Below are 15,351 nucleotides of genomic sequence, written 5' to 3' on the forward strand. Positions count from 1 at the left end.
ATGTGTGAATAGAAAACATCCTTCCAGATACATTATTAAGTGAAAAAAATGAGATGCGGAAACGTATATGGTTAGCTCCCTTCAGAGCAAAGGCACTGACTCCAGAGCCCAACTGCCTGGCTTCAAATCCTGCCATTCCCCATTGACACCCGTGTGATATTAAGCAAGTTATTTAAACTCTTTGTGCCTCATCTTACCCATCTGTCAAGTAGAGACAACACAAATCTCCATCTCATAAAGTTAATACAATTGAAGTGCCTGGCACACTCTAAGTGCTTGATAATTATTTGTGTAAATAACAGGAAATACTTATCCTTTTGTTTATGGATAAATACCTCTGAAAAGTGACATGAGAAGTTGGTAACAGGCTGCCTCCTGGGAGAGGAACTGGGTGTTCAGGGACAAGGGTAGAACACCTGTCACTATAGGACCTTTTGTACCTTTTGAACATTGAACCAAGTCACTATATTAATTTCCAAAACAAATGTAAAACTTAAAATGTAAAGGCATTATGGCTTCACTGGCATTCCCAACAGACAGGCCCGACGGAGTCACTGCCAGAAGCAGACGGTACGTACACGAGAAGCTGGACGGAGGATTCTGAGAGAAAGGCCTTGTGAACCTCCCGAGGGGACTTGGCGTCCTGGATGTCAAAGAAGTGGACAGAGCCAGCCACAGTCCCCACCGCCACAGACAGGGAGGAGGGAGAACAAGCCAGAACTGTCGTCTGTTAAAAAAAAAAACCCAGATGCTTAACTTCACTGTGCCCAAAACAAACAAACAAACAAACAAACAAACAAACAAACACATAAAGCTGACTCTCCTACACACCAGATTTCTACAGTTTATTCGAAAAGCCTGCGGAATTCAAGAAGAGTGGCCAGCATTGTGTGGTACGACAAGCTACACATCTTGTAGCTGACATGCCTGAGCTAATTGATTACATAATAAGTTATGGGAATGTGTACATTTTTTTATCCTAACATTAAGGTGATAAAAGTTAAAGACATTTACTGAACTTTAAGCCATGGCTCTACTGTTACCCCTAAATGATGATAAAATTACACCAATAATTGTGAAAAATAAAATAAGAAATTTAAAATAAATTCCAAGCACCTTTTGGACATCTTTATAGAATGTTAGAGATTTCTTAAAATCATCATTCATCTGGTGGGTAATGGCAGATCCCTGGGTGCTGGGATGACTGAAGATGACTCCAGAAAGTGACCGTTATCACTGTGTGTTGTGTTCAGTCACCGAAGAACACAGCCCAGATCCCTGCTTTCCTCACAGTAATTTACAGAATGTCCAAGAGAAGAAAATCTGCTTTTGTGACCCTCAAGAGATCAGATCCATTTCTCTCTAAATTAAACTTTGTAGGTTGTTTTGAATACAATGATAGAATATTAGAAGTAGAAAAGATCTTAGGAGATAATAATTTTTGCAGAACAGAAAATAGAGGCCAAGGAAAGGGCAGCAATTTGCCCCAGAGTCTCATAGCTGGTGACAAAGCTCAGATGAGAATTCAGGTGCCTTGACCCATTAAAATGCAGTTTCTCAAATACACAGGTTTTAATTCTAGTTTTAAAAGTGAAATTTGCAGTTGATTCTAGTTGAGTCTTCAGTGGTATCTAAGCGTGAAACCAGAAACAAAATAGGTTTCTTCTTCATTTTTTCAACTGAAAGACTTTTTGGGAGGTCTTTGTGTGTGTATGTGTGTGTGTGTGTGTGTGTGGGTGGTGTGAGTTCTCAGCATAATCAGTTGAAATTATTCTCCATTCTAGGGCAATAGTGGGCTAGGCTAAAAAGGTACAGCAATATCTGGAGGGGTCTTATGCACCCTTGCAGGTGACACCAAGGGAAGCTACTGGTAGTGCCCTGTAGCCTGCTAGCATGGTGCTGGCCTGGGTTTTCTGAGGATCACTGCCTAAAACAGTCGTGGGAACACAGTCGTGGGCATAGGCAGGGAGATCTGGCCCCAACCCATCAATTCCCCACCGGGCAGCAGTACCTTCCACCAGCGAAAAACTGCCAATTCTCCCCAGTGAGGGTTGAACCACATGTGTGTACTATGCCTGGTTTGAAGCTCAGTGAAGATTTGATGAATTCACTGTGAAAGTTGTCCAAATCTCTCCCCTCTAGTCAGGTGAAGGTGAAGGTGAAGGGAAGCTGTCTAAAGCGGAAAGCAGGCCACCTGATGCTGCCTATATCCCTCCTCAGTCAAGAAGAAGGCAAGTCCTGATTATGCAGCCCCTTGGCCAGGATGTCAAATCTGTACGTCTCTCTTCTGTAAAAGGAGATGTGATCAGATGAACTTGAAGATCTTTTCTAGTTCTAGTAATTCTAATAGAAACAAATACACACAAGCCTTTGTCACAGATTATGTAGTCTACTCATATTTGCATCTTTTAGGTAAGAATTTTTATGTTTACCTTTTGGGGTGAGTTTTATTTATCCCATTGAATTATGTGTCTTTTTATTTTATAATCTTCTTGTGTGCAGTATAATGCTTCATCTTGTTTTATAATTGAGATTTTAATTTTACAATGGGAAGCACTGTAATTTTCCTACCTACTGCCAAGATCCATATCTCATCTAAAATGATGTAATACAGCAAATGATGATAATTTAAGAAGAGACAATGATCATTTCTCCTTGGTTCTTTTATGTTTTTAAAATTCTATTATGTAAAATGCACAGTGAACTGTGAACACAGAAAAAATGGTATCACCTTATGTGTTCCTAAGGTGTTATGAGGAATATGGTTTGCCAATCATGATTCATATGGCCTCCCTCCTTCTAAAATTTTTAAAATTTTATTTTTCAATTACAGTCTATAGTCAACATTATTTTGTATTAGTTTCAGGTGTAAAGCATAGTGGTTAGAAATTCATATATCTTACAGTGTGTTCCCTCAATACTTCAAGTATCCACCTGGCACCATACACAGTTATTACGATAGTTTAAAATATGTTCCCTATACTGTACTTTACCTATACTTCCCTATACTTCACATAACTACTACGGTAGTTTTGAATATCCATTGAGAATCTCTCTCTCTCTTATTTTCAGGGTTTAGTGAAACAAACCTGACTCCCATTTCCAGGGCTGAATTTGAGCCAATTAGCATTTCTCATCCCCTTGTCCACAGTTCAGAGGTGTTATTAAGACATTAGGAGATATTTAATAAGACTTCTAAACAGGAGAAACTTCTTCTCCCTTCCTCCTCCCACTGTAGTAGGTACTCTTTCCTGATGGCCTGATGTGAGCGCGGCACCTGTGGCACCTGTGTACCACTAAATGAAACTAGAGATGAAACTAAGCACAGTACACAGGTGGACTGAGCTTCACCTGAGGCCAGACAAGTTCTATACATTATAGTTGATTGACCCAATAACTCTACTTTTTTTAATTTTTGGCTCAAGCTGCTTACAATGGCAATTCTCTTTCATTGCTAACTAATCCCATTGAGGTTAGATGGGGCTATTTAACTAGTTATTACCAAGGGAATATTTTATTTCTGAGTAAGAGCACTTAATTGCTACTTCAAGACCCTTTAGCACTCTCTTTCCACAATCCTGGTGCTACAGAGTCCTTAGCTGGTGGAGCCTCCAGCAGCCCGTCTCCCTGAGAGACTTGGTGGAGCAGAGACGCTGCCAGTCCACAGCGAAGGTGCAGCATGAATGAGAGATAAGCCTCTAGAATTTCAGAAATAACTGCAAGCACAGAAAAACCTGTCCTTTCCTCTATACAGTGTAGTACCTTAAGTTCTATCCTCTGGGCCGTGGAAGGTACTTTATGCACAAGAATTACTCTAAATACACAAGGCAAAAAAGCAATAAAGCATCTGTAACAAGTATTGCCTCAGACTATTGACAGGTGAATATGCAAAAGTAGAATAGATTAAAATTTGATATTTTTTGAAATCCATTTATAAGGCATACTTACGGGCATGTTCAGATTAATTCTGCTGACAAAAGCGCCATCCTCTAAACACCAGACACAAGCTTCCCCTGAATATGTGAGCGTCTGTGAAAGCGAGAGGCACAAAACTCTGAATGGGAACAGGACTCTGCTTGGAAGGATGTTCTAAGTCCCTTCCTAGTACATCTATCACTCTGATTATTTAGTATAAAAGTTTATTCCTTTTATGTGCATTATAATTATTTCCCAATCTCAGCATCAATACTTTTGATTTTAATACATATTAACTACTCTTTTTAATGTGACTTAAGTAACAAAAACTAATTAGGCTTACAAATGTGAAACAAAGATTATTTTCTTAGTAACATAATTGAAATAAAAATTACTTGAAAATTCAGTACATTATTTCCTAGAGAATAAACCTAGAAGTAGGAAATTATACATTGTTGTTTATTTGATTAATAGACTTTGTTTTTAAGAGTAATTTTAGGATGAAAGAGAATGTGAACAGAAAGCACACTGACCTACCTCCTCTCCCATACATACAATTTCCCTGTTATTGACATCTTGTATTAATGTGGTACATTTGCCAACCTGCAAATCCTCTCCTCCACCTCGTCCTTCCCTCCCTCTCTCCCCACTGGATCTCTGGAAACCACTGATCTTTTTTACACTCTCCATAGTTTTGTCTGTTCCAGAATGTCATATGGAGGAAATCATACAGCCTTACCAAAGTGGCTTCTTTCTCTTAATGATATGCATTTAAGTTTCCTCTATGTCTTTTCACAGCTTAATAGCGCATTTCTTCTTAGTGATGAATACGATTCCATTGTACGAAGACACCCCTAATTTGTTTATTCACTCTCCTGTTGAAGGACATCTGGGTTGCTTCCTCTGGTGCTCCTGTTTTTGTTTCCTCCTGCTCTCTGAATTTTCATGAGATTTCCTAACTAAGACCTGAGATGTGCATATTTTTCAGTTGCAATCCTCCTGCTCCCAGGTACTGGCTCCAGTGGTTTCTGCTTCTGGGCATCTGTTCCCTAAACTGTGGACCTGCCTGTCTGTCTATAATCCGGGGGACACTGGTCTTCCCTGTGACCTCAATTCTCTGATGGATCTAAGAAGAACTTGCTGATTTTAAATCCATTCAGCTTTTTTCTCATTGTAAGTCTCTTTATGTGCTGGACTGGAAAACTGCAGTTCGTATTGTTCATTCTAACAAATAATTTTTACTCTTTCACAGGATCAAGACTGAAAGCAGCTTAAAGTAACTACAATGAGGTGCAATTTAAGTTCTGTTTTTTGCCTACTAGGGAGTGGGCAACATGAAAATGTGGATCAAGTATCTAAATCCTAAATGTGAAAATCTTGCATGGAATTTTTAACTGAGTTGAAACAACCCTAAGAATATACATAATGCGTATCAGAGGATATCTGGGTGAAAAAATCACAAAATCAGAATTTCAAGATTAGAAGAAAACCCAAGTGTAACTATTCCACAATCTATGTATTTTTTTATTTGCTAGAACTCCCAAATTCCTAATGGATTTGCTGATAAATTACCAGTAAAGTGAAATATGTTTCTTGAGATAAACAATAGATAAATAGCTAAACACCTGGAAAAAAGATTCTCTTCTAAATGTAAAGGGTAGATACTTTTATTTCTAACTGGACTGAATTCATATTTCGTGCGTGGCGAGTTCTTCATTTTCATCCTCTCATGGCACTACATCACTCTGAAAGGTGGTGAGTGCCAACAGTTTCACGAGTGTTGATGACTCATTAGCAATGAGCGTGTTCAAAGGTCTGGCTTGGGAAATCTGTATGGTGAACATAAACAAAATGTCTCCTAAAATTTCAACTGCCTTGGCCATTGACAGAGAATTACTATTATGGAGTTTCAGTATGATAATGTCATTCTAATTAGGGAGTACATTTGATGATGAAAGTGGTTGGCATTTCTACCTCATCTTCAAGAACCTCTATCTCCTATTTGTATCAGGTTGCATGTGAACTTCCAAAATCTCATCTTTAAACCCTACTGTGACACAATAAAACATTCCTTACTATGCAGTATTCGTTTTCAGGTGTGATCAAGTCAATTGCCTGAAACTGCCCATCACAAGCCTCTACGACTTTATCCAAGGTTGGCTCCTCACCAAAAGTGTAAATATACACAGATCCCTTTAGAGATACCAAAAGAAAAAAAGAAGAAAAATTAATGCAATTGTTATGTGAACAATTCAACAAACATTCATTAAATGCCTTCTGTTAGCAAGGCACTAATGAGACTAGGGGATGGGATATTAGAAATCAACTCCTTAAGGCTCTGACCTTGAGGAACTTAAATCTAAATGCTTAATGTTTGTTTATTAATTCATTCACCTTTTGTAATAAGATGAATGAATTAATAAATGGGATATTCTTTTCTTCAACTCCAGGCATTCATTTTTTAAGTTAAAAATGTAATGAAATTTTTCTAACTATTGATGCAGAAAATTTGAAATATATGGAAAACCAGAAAAGTTGTTAACATGAATTAAGTCTTATCACGTACTAGATCATGGAGGATGCTAATGAAAATTTTTAATAGGTCTCTGTGGAAATTGTGAAGATGGGGCCAAAGCTGTCACTTTATGACTTCATCATTCTCAGCTCCAAAATTCACTTCTCAAAAAAAAAAAAAACCCAACCCAAAACATATCCTTTAAATTATGCATCTCTGACAAGTAACTGTAATATGGTATGGTCACTTAACTACCAGTAAGAAGTCTCCTGTCTACTAATCACAAGTTCTTCAAGTTCAGTTAAACATGAATATTTTTGTTCTTATTTATATAAAAATACTTCTTTGTAGACTCTAAAATCTGGTATTTACTGATTTTACCTTTCATTCATTATTTCAAGAAATACAGGGTCCAGTACAAATAATGCCCCCTTTATATTATAAAAATCTTTTATTACAAAATTATAAGCATGTAATTCTGCAACAACAATAACACACTCAAGCACAACATATGACATTTTAGGTGAAATGTTCAAATTAAAACTGTACATTATTACCTTACCAACCACACTCGAGCAGGCGTTACTTCTGTCAAACCCTGTATTATGAAGGTACCCTGTGCCAGACACTGGTCTGGGTGCTGGGGCTACATCAGAGGACAGAATGGACAAAAAGCCCCTGTCCTACTAGACATTCTACTGGACTATTCATAGTTTGCTGACCCCAGCACTACATGGAATATACTCACTATTTCTTACTTAGAATATTACCACATAGAAGCCAGCTGTTTGTCTAATTGAAATTCCTTTGAAATAATCTGTTTCTCTGACTTCTTTTAAGATTTTTCTCTGTCTTTATTTTTCAACGATTTCACTATGTTAAATCTCAGTGTGGGTATCTTTCTATGTCTCCTGCTTGGGATTCACTGGGTCTCTCAAATCTGTAAATTCATGTCTTTAATCGGTTCTGAAAAATATCTCTCTAAGTATTGCCTCTGTCCCATTCTTTCCTCTCTCTGGGATTTCAATCAAACATATATTAGATCTTTTCATGGTATCACTCATGTATCACACCCTCCCTTCTGCATTTCCTACCTCTTGTGGCTCTGGGCTACATCCTGGATAACTTCTTCTAATCTATTTTCCAGTTCATTAAATCTCTCTTTGGCTGTATCCAATTTCTGTTAGACATATTAATTTAATTTTTACTTTTTTTAGTGTATTTTTATTTTTTAGAAGTTCTATTTGGGTCTTTCTACCTTCTGTTATACTAGCTTTGTATTATTATTTCCTGTTCTAAATATTTTTAAGTTTGTTGTTTACTTGTCATTTATTAAAACATAGAACAGTTGTTTTAACTTCTGATAATTATCAGAAACTGCAGTCTTTCCATATTTATATTTAAATTCCTTTTAAGCAGAAAATCATTGAACTCTGTTTGTAATTCATCTAAAATTGTTGCTGAACAATATAAGCTGCTGCTAATCCTGGGCTCTGAAGGTCATTCCATTAATTAGGAGTCTTTATAATAGTATAATTGAGGTGGACATTTGATGTTACCCTGTAATTATTCCTTTCCCTTCTTTTCTTACAGAACCCATATTTTCCTTAGAGAACCCCTCATGACCTCCTTCTCAGTTTATGTTTGGGTGGGTTGACTCTACCCAGGGTCCAAGGGCAGGCCTGACCAATCAGAGTTTAAAATCCATCTGGACATAGTAATTGACACATGGTGGTAGAGGTGACCCAAATTAGTACAATTAGTCTAGATTCAAGGACATTGTTTTCTATTTGGTACCTTTCCACCATGGTCAACAAAAAAGATAGAAATATGAACTAGAGTTAGAGGAGGCTCTTTCGACTTCCCAGTGGTGAGCCTGCATGGAAAGGGCGACAGCAGGGAGAAAACAGAACCAAGAGATGGCAGGAAAGCAAGGCCAGTGGCTTTGGGGGAGCTCTTAGATTCAGATGAATTCCTTTCAGTTACACGCACAAAAACAAACAAAACTCCCTTTGTCAGTAAAGCCTTTAAAAATTTTTTTCATTTGCAACTTAAAAGAGTCCTGACTTAGAGAGTATCATTATGCAACCCACCCTGCCCTTCATTCCTGTGATGCAATGATGATAACAATATCTGAAAATTGCATACCAAGAAATCACCATTAGCATACCTTGTCTGTTTGAATCAGCAACATTTTGTAACTGGGAGAAAACATCAAACATTCCACAGGGTCTTCAACCTGAAGAAAATCCTCTATTCTGTAAGTTGAATCTTTAATAATAAAAGAATACACAAAGCCATCCTAGAGACCAAAAAACAACAAGATAAATGCAGAAAATCAGTCTGATCAATGCATAATATACTTTCCTTATCAGACAAGCTAAGAGTTATTGATTATCCCCTACTGTTTATTTTTTGGAATTTTTATCTGTATTTATATTATTAAGAATGCCCTGTCTCTTTATTTAGAAAACTTTTAACCATATTTCCTGGTCAAGCTTCAATTTTATCTCATTTGTGACACATTTTTCAATTACCTAAAACTTTACTGAATTCTCCTGTCTTTGAACTTTTCTAGCATCTATCTTCTTATTACCTTCTTTATTATAAGGAGGTGGGGAAAATGAGGCAGAGTTGATTGTGTGGTTTTTAAATACAGCGGTCTCCTTACTTCAAAGGATACCAGTCTTAACGTATGCTGTTTAATCATTGTTATGTAGAATTTCTCGTCTTCCTAAATGACTCAAATGTAGGGAGTGTGCTGTTTATTTTCTTTATATTCTCCCAGTGTAAGTATCCAACAAAATGAGCTAATTGGTTAGTTGGTTGATTGTGAACAGATTTATTTTAGTTTCCTCTCAAAGAGGAATTTGAGTTACTTCTACAATAATAAAGAGGCTTTGGTCAAATTCACCCATAATTTCTAGAGCAGACCCCATTATAACTAAGAGTAAGCATTTGTGAGAATGCTAGGCTCAGGCACTGAGGGGAACATGCAGGGTGATTTCATCATCCTTGTCATCATTCTCTATCGCTCACCGGAGCAAAGATGCTCCAATCCGTTCTCTAAATTAGTTTTAAGAAAACACCAAGGCCACAAATGCAGACTACATGTAGGAGGTAGGGGCAGTCCACTGCAAATCCAGATTGTTTCTCATTGGTGGAGCTACATCCTTTCCCCTGGCAACACTGACTAGTTCCCTGAGGGTCCTGGAGATGTGAGCTGTGGCAACAGAAGACAGAAAGCCAACAGCAGTCTCAGGACAGCGACCGATAGACCTGAGATCTTAGTGGACGTCAGCTCCAAACCTTATCAGCACTGATCACCACAGTGTGGAAAAGTAACACAGTCTGACCCCTTCGCAGACCTGCTGAGGCTGAGGGAACTCAGAAAGACTTGGTTCCTTCATCAATAGTTTCTACTCAATAGGGTCATTGTAAAGGTGGAGGGCAGCTAAATGGTAATAAAAATACAATAAAAAAGGAAAATTAAAAAAAAAAGAAATAATAAGATAATACAAGGAAAACAGAATGGTGCCTGGCACAAAATAAGCACCAAGTAAATGATGGCTATTAATATGAATTCTATCAAGAATAACAATAGGACACAGGTAAACTGAATGGGCACACAGAAAAGGCTAAGCTAAAGCTTGGATGAAAGGTCCCATTTGTGTCTAAAAACTCAATACATTAACTGTACGAAAAAGAATGAAATTGGGTGACAGACATGAGGTGTTTGGAGGAGGCATGGATTTTTAAATTTTTATTTTTGCCTATTTGCCATAAGATAGATAGATGATAGTTCATGATACTGTGATCACTATTTTTGTATATATTTGAAATTCTCATAAAAAGTTTTCTAATAGCATCCAAGAAGAAAACAATTTTAATTAATAATCTGACATAAATTGACATCACGAATTATGGCTCATAACAATAAACGACAGCAAATGGAAATTGTATATTTTCTTGAAAGCAATTAATTTTGAAGAAAAAAATACATTACTATTCCAGAAGCAAGCACACCTCCCTTCTGATACGCCATGGTGATCGGACTGATGAGAGGTCGTCCCTCTTTGGGAAAAGAAAAAGAATGTGAAATCGATGACACAGAAGTGCACTACGAAGTACTTCGTCTCATTTGATTCCTGAGCACTGTTCACTTCTTCGTAATCCTTTTTTTCTAAAAACCAACTTTCTATTAGAATATGTGCCATGGTGCCTCCCCAGCAATGACTAATAAAAGCTGCTTAGCAATGATCACTGATGAAAATCACACAAGGTTTTTTAAGGTCAGTATCATCAGATCTATGTAACTAACATTGTAGTAATAGTTAGCAAATATATACATACAAATATATATTTATATATGTATTTTATATACACATATATTTATATATTAAATATTATATCTAATATATAATATATAGCAAATATAACATGTAAATGTACAAAATATAAATTAAATATGATATACATTTAATAATATATTATCAAACAATATATTGTTTTATATGATAATATATTGTGTATTATTATTCATAACATATTTCATATATTCAATATATAATATATTAAATATAATACATAAACATGTTTAACAATACATTTATATATAACAATATATTATATAAAATATATTTTTATATTTATATTTGTATAAATATTTATATATAAACATATTTATATAAATATATGTTTATATATTTACATATAGTTTTACATATAAAGTATATTTATATATTTTATATGTAAAATTATGTATAAATAATTTTTAGAAAAACATTGTGAGAGATTTTAAGATGCCAAGGGAAAAAACTATATTATTATCATCAAGCTGTATACTTAAGATCTGAACATTTTATGGTGTGTAAATTTATGCCTCAGTAAATAAAGCACAGTGGATAACAGGAAGAAAAAGTTCTATAAGAGCATTTTTCATGTTGTTTAATGACAGTGGTCCCAATATTCCCCCGTTGCTCTCCCCTGCCCTGCCCTCCATTCCCCCTCCCTTGGTCAGTCCCCTCCCTGTTATCCATAAACATGGGTCCTTTATACACGTTCTTTGACTAGATTCTTCCCCCCTTTCCCCTGTTTCCCCTCTCTCATCACTTATTAATAAAATATTGGCCTTGGATGTTGTATACTTGAAACTAATATAATAATATATGCTAATTATATGTCAATAAAAAATATTGTCCTTGAAGGAAAACAACAAAAGCATATTACTTGTTATGTAGAAAAACCATGAGAACTTCAAGATCAAAAGCTCAGATGGCATCCATCAAATTATTTGTTTACTGCATATTAGGTGCTTGGCATTTTTCCAGATGCTAAAAAGGATACTGTCCTTTCCTTTAAGGACTGTTCGCCTCCCAGCACTCTCTTCTTTCCCAGTCCAGCTGCTAGAAGAGTCCAGCTTTTTATAACTCCTCCCCTAGTCTAGGGGTCTGTTGCTTAAAGTCACCTGCTTCTAGGATCTTCTTTTCTTGAAAAAAGGCTACATTAACCTCCCCAAGCACAAATCCAGATGTGGTACATCCCCATTCAGGAATGTTTGATGCCTGTCCACTGTCAGTTGAATGAACTATAAACATGTTAGCTTACATTTAAGGGCAAATGCAGTCTACGTGACTTTTTGTTCCCCACTACCCCTGCGTAAAACCTGATGCTCCAGACAAATTGTACCCCTTCTCGTATCTCCACCTACCCCATGCTTTTTCTCTAACAGATACCATTGCCAAAAAGTCTACCTACTCTTATCTCTGTCTGTGAACTCACCCTTCAAGGGTCATTTCAAATACCACTTTCAAAGTAACTTAACTTGGTCCGTTTCCCTCCTCCGCATTCCCAGAGAACTTGGTGAAGTCCTCCCTTAGTGAAATCATCCTATTCTACCTGATTGTAATTAAGTGACTGGTTGTCATATTCTCTTTAATAAAACAGAAATCACTCGAAAGCTAGAAGGCTTGTCTGTGGAATGATGGGAAGAACCGATGTCTAGACGGGACTTGTACTGGGGAGTAGCAGGAACTAATACTAAATGGAACAGGTAAGACCAGAATAGAGAGGGCTTGAAAGCAAGGTGGAGTGATCCTTGAGTTACATGTTAAAAACAGTTTTCAAGAAGGGCAGTTTGGCAGGAATGAGCTGCCTGGTTTGAGCCAGCTGTTGATTAAGGTCAATGAAGTCAATCCTAAGGTTGCTGCAAAAGTCAAGGTGTGAAGTAATAAGAGCTACTGGAATGGAGAGTGCAATGAACAGGTTTGGGGTTCGCCGTGGCAAAGTTCCCTTTCAAAGGGTCTATTCCTAGCCCCTCCTGTGTCAAAGGCCCAACTCTTGCCAGAGCTGATGGGACTAGGAATGGACATCAGATCTAAAGAGAACATTGATCATGTTCTCTTCGAAATTCTAACCACTTAACATAAAGGGAATTTTCAAGATGGCAGTTGGACTTAGAAGACCATCACAGAAAAGGGGTTGAGACGATAGAGGGCAGGAAAGAACACATTAGCTTATAAACAGAACTGGCTTATGTGTGGGAAAGGATACAGCATAGTAGCTAAGAATTTGGACTCTGCAGTTTTATAGCCTGGCTCAGGTTTCAGCTCCACAGTTGAATTCAGGCACGTTTGTTAACTTCTCGATACCTCCATTTCCTCCTCTACGTCATGGAGATAAAAATGTATCTCCTTGTAAAGCTGTTTTGAGGATTATAGGAATTATAGACTAGGATTTATATAATCTATTAGGAATCCTATAGGTTATAGGATTGCTGCATTATAGAGTATTAGCAGAATGTCTGGAGCGTGTAATATTTAAGAAACATTAGGTAGCTAGAAGGTCTAGGACTACGGGATAAAGAAGAAGAAAGAATCAAAGATGTCTCTAAGAAAGAGAAACATAGAAAATAAAACATTCATCTCCAAGCGCAAAACCATCACCAATGGTTGTCCACTTCCGGGAATATAAAGCACAGTAGTTTCTCACCCATTGACGGTGTGTCTTCTGTCTTATCAAGCACAGTCACCTTCAAGGTTTCTCCACTAATCACTAGAAGATGACCCTCTTCACAGCCAACATATAGGTCACTTGTTGGAGTCCAGCAGTGCATAGTTGGGTGCAGCAAAGGATAGAGATCATCTTTGGGCTTCAGGGAAAGATTAGAAACCTTGTATTATGATAACAACTATGGCCTAAAAACCAGAGAAATACCTATCAAAACAATTTCCAAGAGGAAATAAATATGTACATAAGTATATTCATTGGCCCCACCAATTGCTAAGATCTAACTGAACTCCTTTCTTCCTCATTTCTCTACATTTTAATTCACTAGAAAAAAATAAGCCATTCTTGCCAAAGCATTCAGGGTTCTAGTGTCACAGATTTCCATGAGTTTTGATTAGTAACTTCTATACTGTTTCCTGGTGGACATTTTTTGTATCTCGAATCTAAAAAAGTCATCGCCTGGCTACAACCTCTTTTTGAGGAAGATTTTTATAACGTTTCTCCATCCTGCTTCCGCAGGGGGCATGGATGTGATTTTCCTGGGGCAGCGACCAAGAAGTCTGCCTCGATGGATCGATCCCCTTGAGAGGGTCCCCTGCTTAGTTAGCTTTCGAGGCAAATGAGAAGACTCCTTGTATGATTCTGGTGGCCTGTCCAATCTGGTTTGTGAAACACCCTACATGACTGATTTTATGGAAAACTCAAAGTAAAATGCACACAATCTATGGGATGTACCTAAAAAAAAAAGCTGGCTTTGGAGACTGAAAAATAATATGGGCCAAGGATGTAAGGTAAAATTTTGCCTATAAAGGAATGTTTTAGGCTTTGTGGACCACATTGCTCTCTATATCACCACATACACACCCCACCCTCCTTTTTAAAACAACTCTTAAAAAAGTATGAAAAACGTTCGTAGCTCTGGCCATACAAAAGCACATCATAGTCTGTGGATGGCTGCCGTACACAGTAATACCTCAGTATTATGCCTCCTGCAGCCTTAAAGGCTTGTGACCAGCAGAGCAGAAGGTGCACCCCACGCTTTTTGTATGGACAGAGCAGGTCTCCTTGTAAGCCTAGGACCACTTGCTCTCTTTCCTGGAGGTCAAGGTAGTTGTAACAGCAGTTTTGGGCACATCCCCCCGCCTCCCCCGTCCCAGGACTGACTGAGATTGTGAACTCAGGATATCATAACATGGCATTCCTTCCTTTCTATTTAAACAAATCAAACATATGGAGCTTAAACTTGTTTGTTTTCATTTGTACGGAAAACAGAAGCTTTAGTATTTATCTGACCTTTTTGTTTTGCTATAATATTATTTAGAATTGCATTAGCTACAACATATCTTTGTTTTCTTTAAATGTCCTTACACCCACAGGAATAGAAAACATTTTTAATGAGCCATTAGCCAAATTACCAGGATGCTAAATTCCTTGAGAGTTCCATGTTTATTTCATTCGTATATTCATTCATCTAACAAATATTTATTGGATACTCATAGCACCCCAAGCACAGGAATGTGGCAATGCACAAAACACAGAAAAATCCCTGGTGAGGGGAATAGAGTGAAATAAATAAGTTCAATACACGGACTGCTATGTGTTGTACAGGGCTATGGCTGAGTTGGAATTGGCTCCACAGGTGGGGAATACTTCACACCCACACAGACAGTGATTTTTCTACTCAGAACTTCCCAGTGCATTGCAAGTCACCTTTCTAATAAATACTCAATTAATGGAATAAAATATCATATGTTGCTCTTTTAATTTAAGATAGGCTTGTCATTTTAAGGTAAAGCAGGTGACACTGTCAAAGTAACTATTTCTCCTAAATTCTCAACTTATATAAATTTGCTGTACAACTGATACTCAACAGACATCTATTGGGTTTTGGTTACATACCAGGCATTGCACCA

The 15,351-nt window shown here is 37.2% G+C and overlaps 1 protein-coding gene across 1 annotated transcript in view; it reads right to left on the minus strand.

Annotated features, from left to right (window-relative positions):
• The window catches only part of CFAP43 (cilia and flagella associated protein 43), an 82,089-nt gene that overhangs the window by 48,363 nt on the left and 18,375 nt on the right, over window positions 1–15,351 (minus strand). Inside the window, exons 6-11 of the mRNA XM_037159523.2 lie at window positions 13,421–13,580; window positions 10,437–10,504; window positions 8,601–8,732; window positions 5,992–6,108; window positions 3,949–4,029; window positions 579–727 (exon numbers count right to left, since the gene is read on the minus strand). Coding sequence (XP_037015418.2) covers window positions 579–727; window positions 3,949–4,029; window positions 5,992–6,108; window positions 8,601–8,732; window positions 10,437–10,504; window positions 13,421–13,580 — 707 coding nt within the window. The remainder of the gene's footprint in view (window positions 1–578; window positions 728–3,948; window positions 4,030–5,991; window positions 6,109–8,600; window positions 8,733–10,436; window positions 10,505–13,420; window positions 13,581–15,351) is intronic.

The sequence above is a fragment of the Artibeus jamaicensis genome, unplaced genomic scaffold, assembly GCF_021234435.1.
Source record: "Artibeus jamaicensis isolate MK-2021 breed Jamaican fruit bat unplaced genomic scaffold, CSHL_Jam_final contig_490, whole genome shotgun sequence".
Classification (NCBI taxonomy): Eukaryota; Metazoa; Chordata; class Mammalia; order Chiroptera; family Phyllostomidae; genus Artibeus; species Artibeus jamaicensis.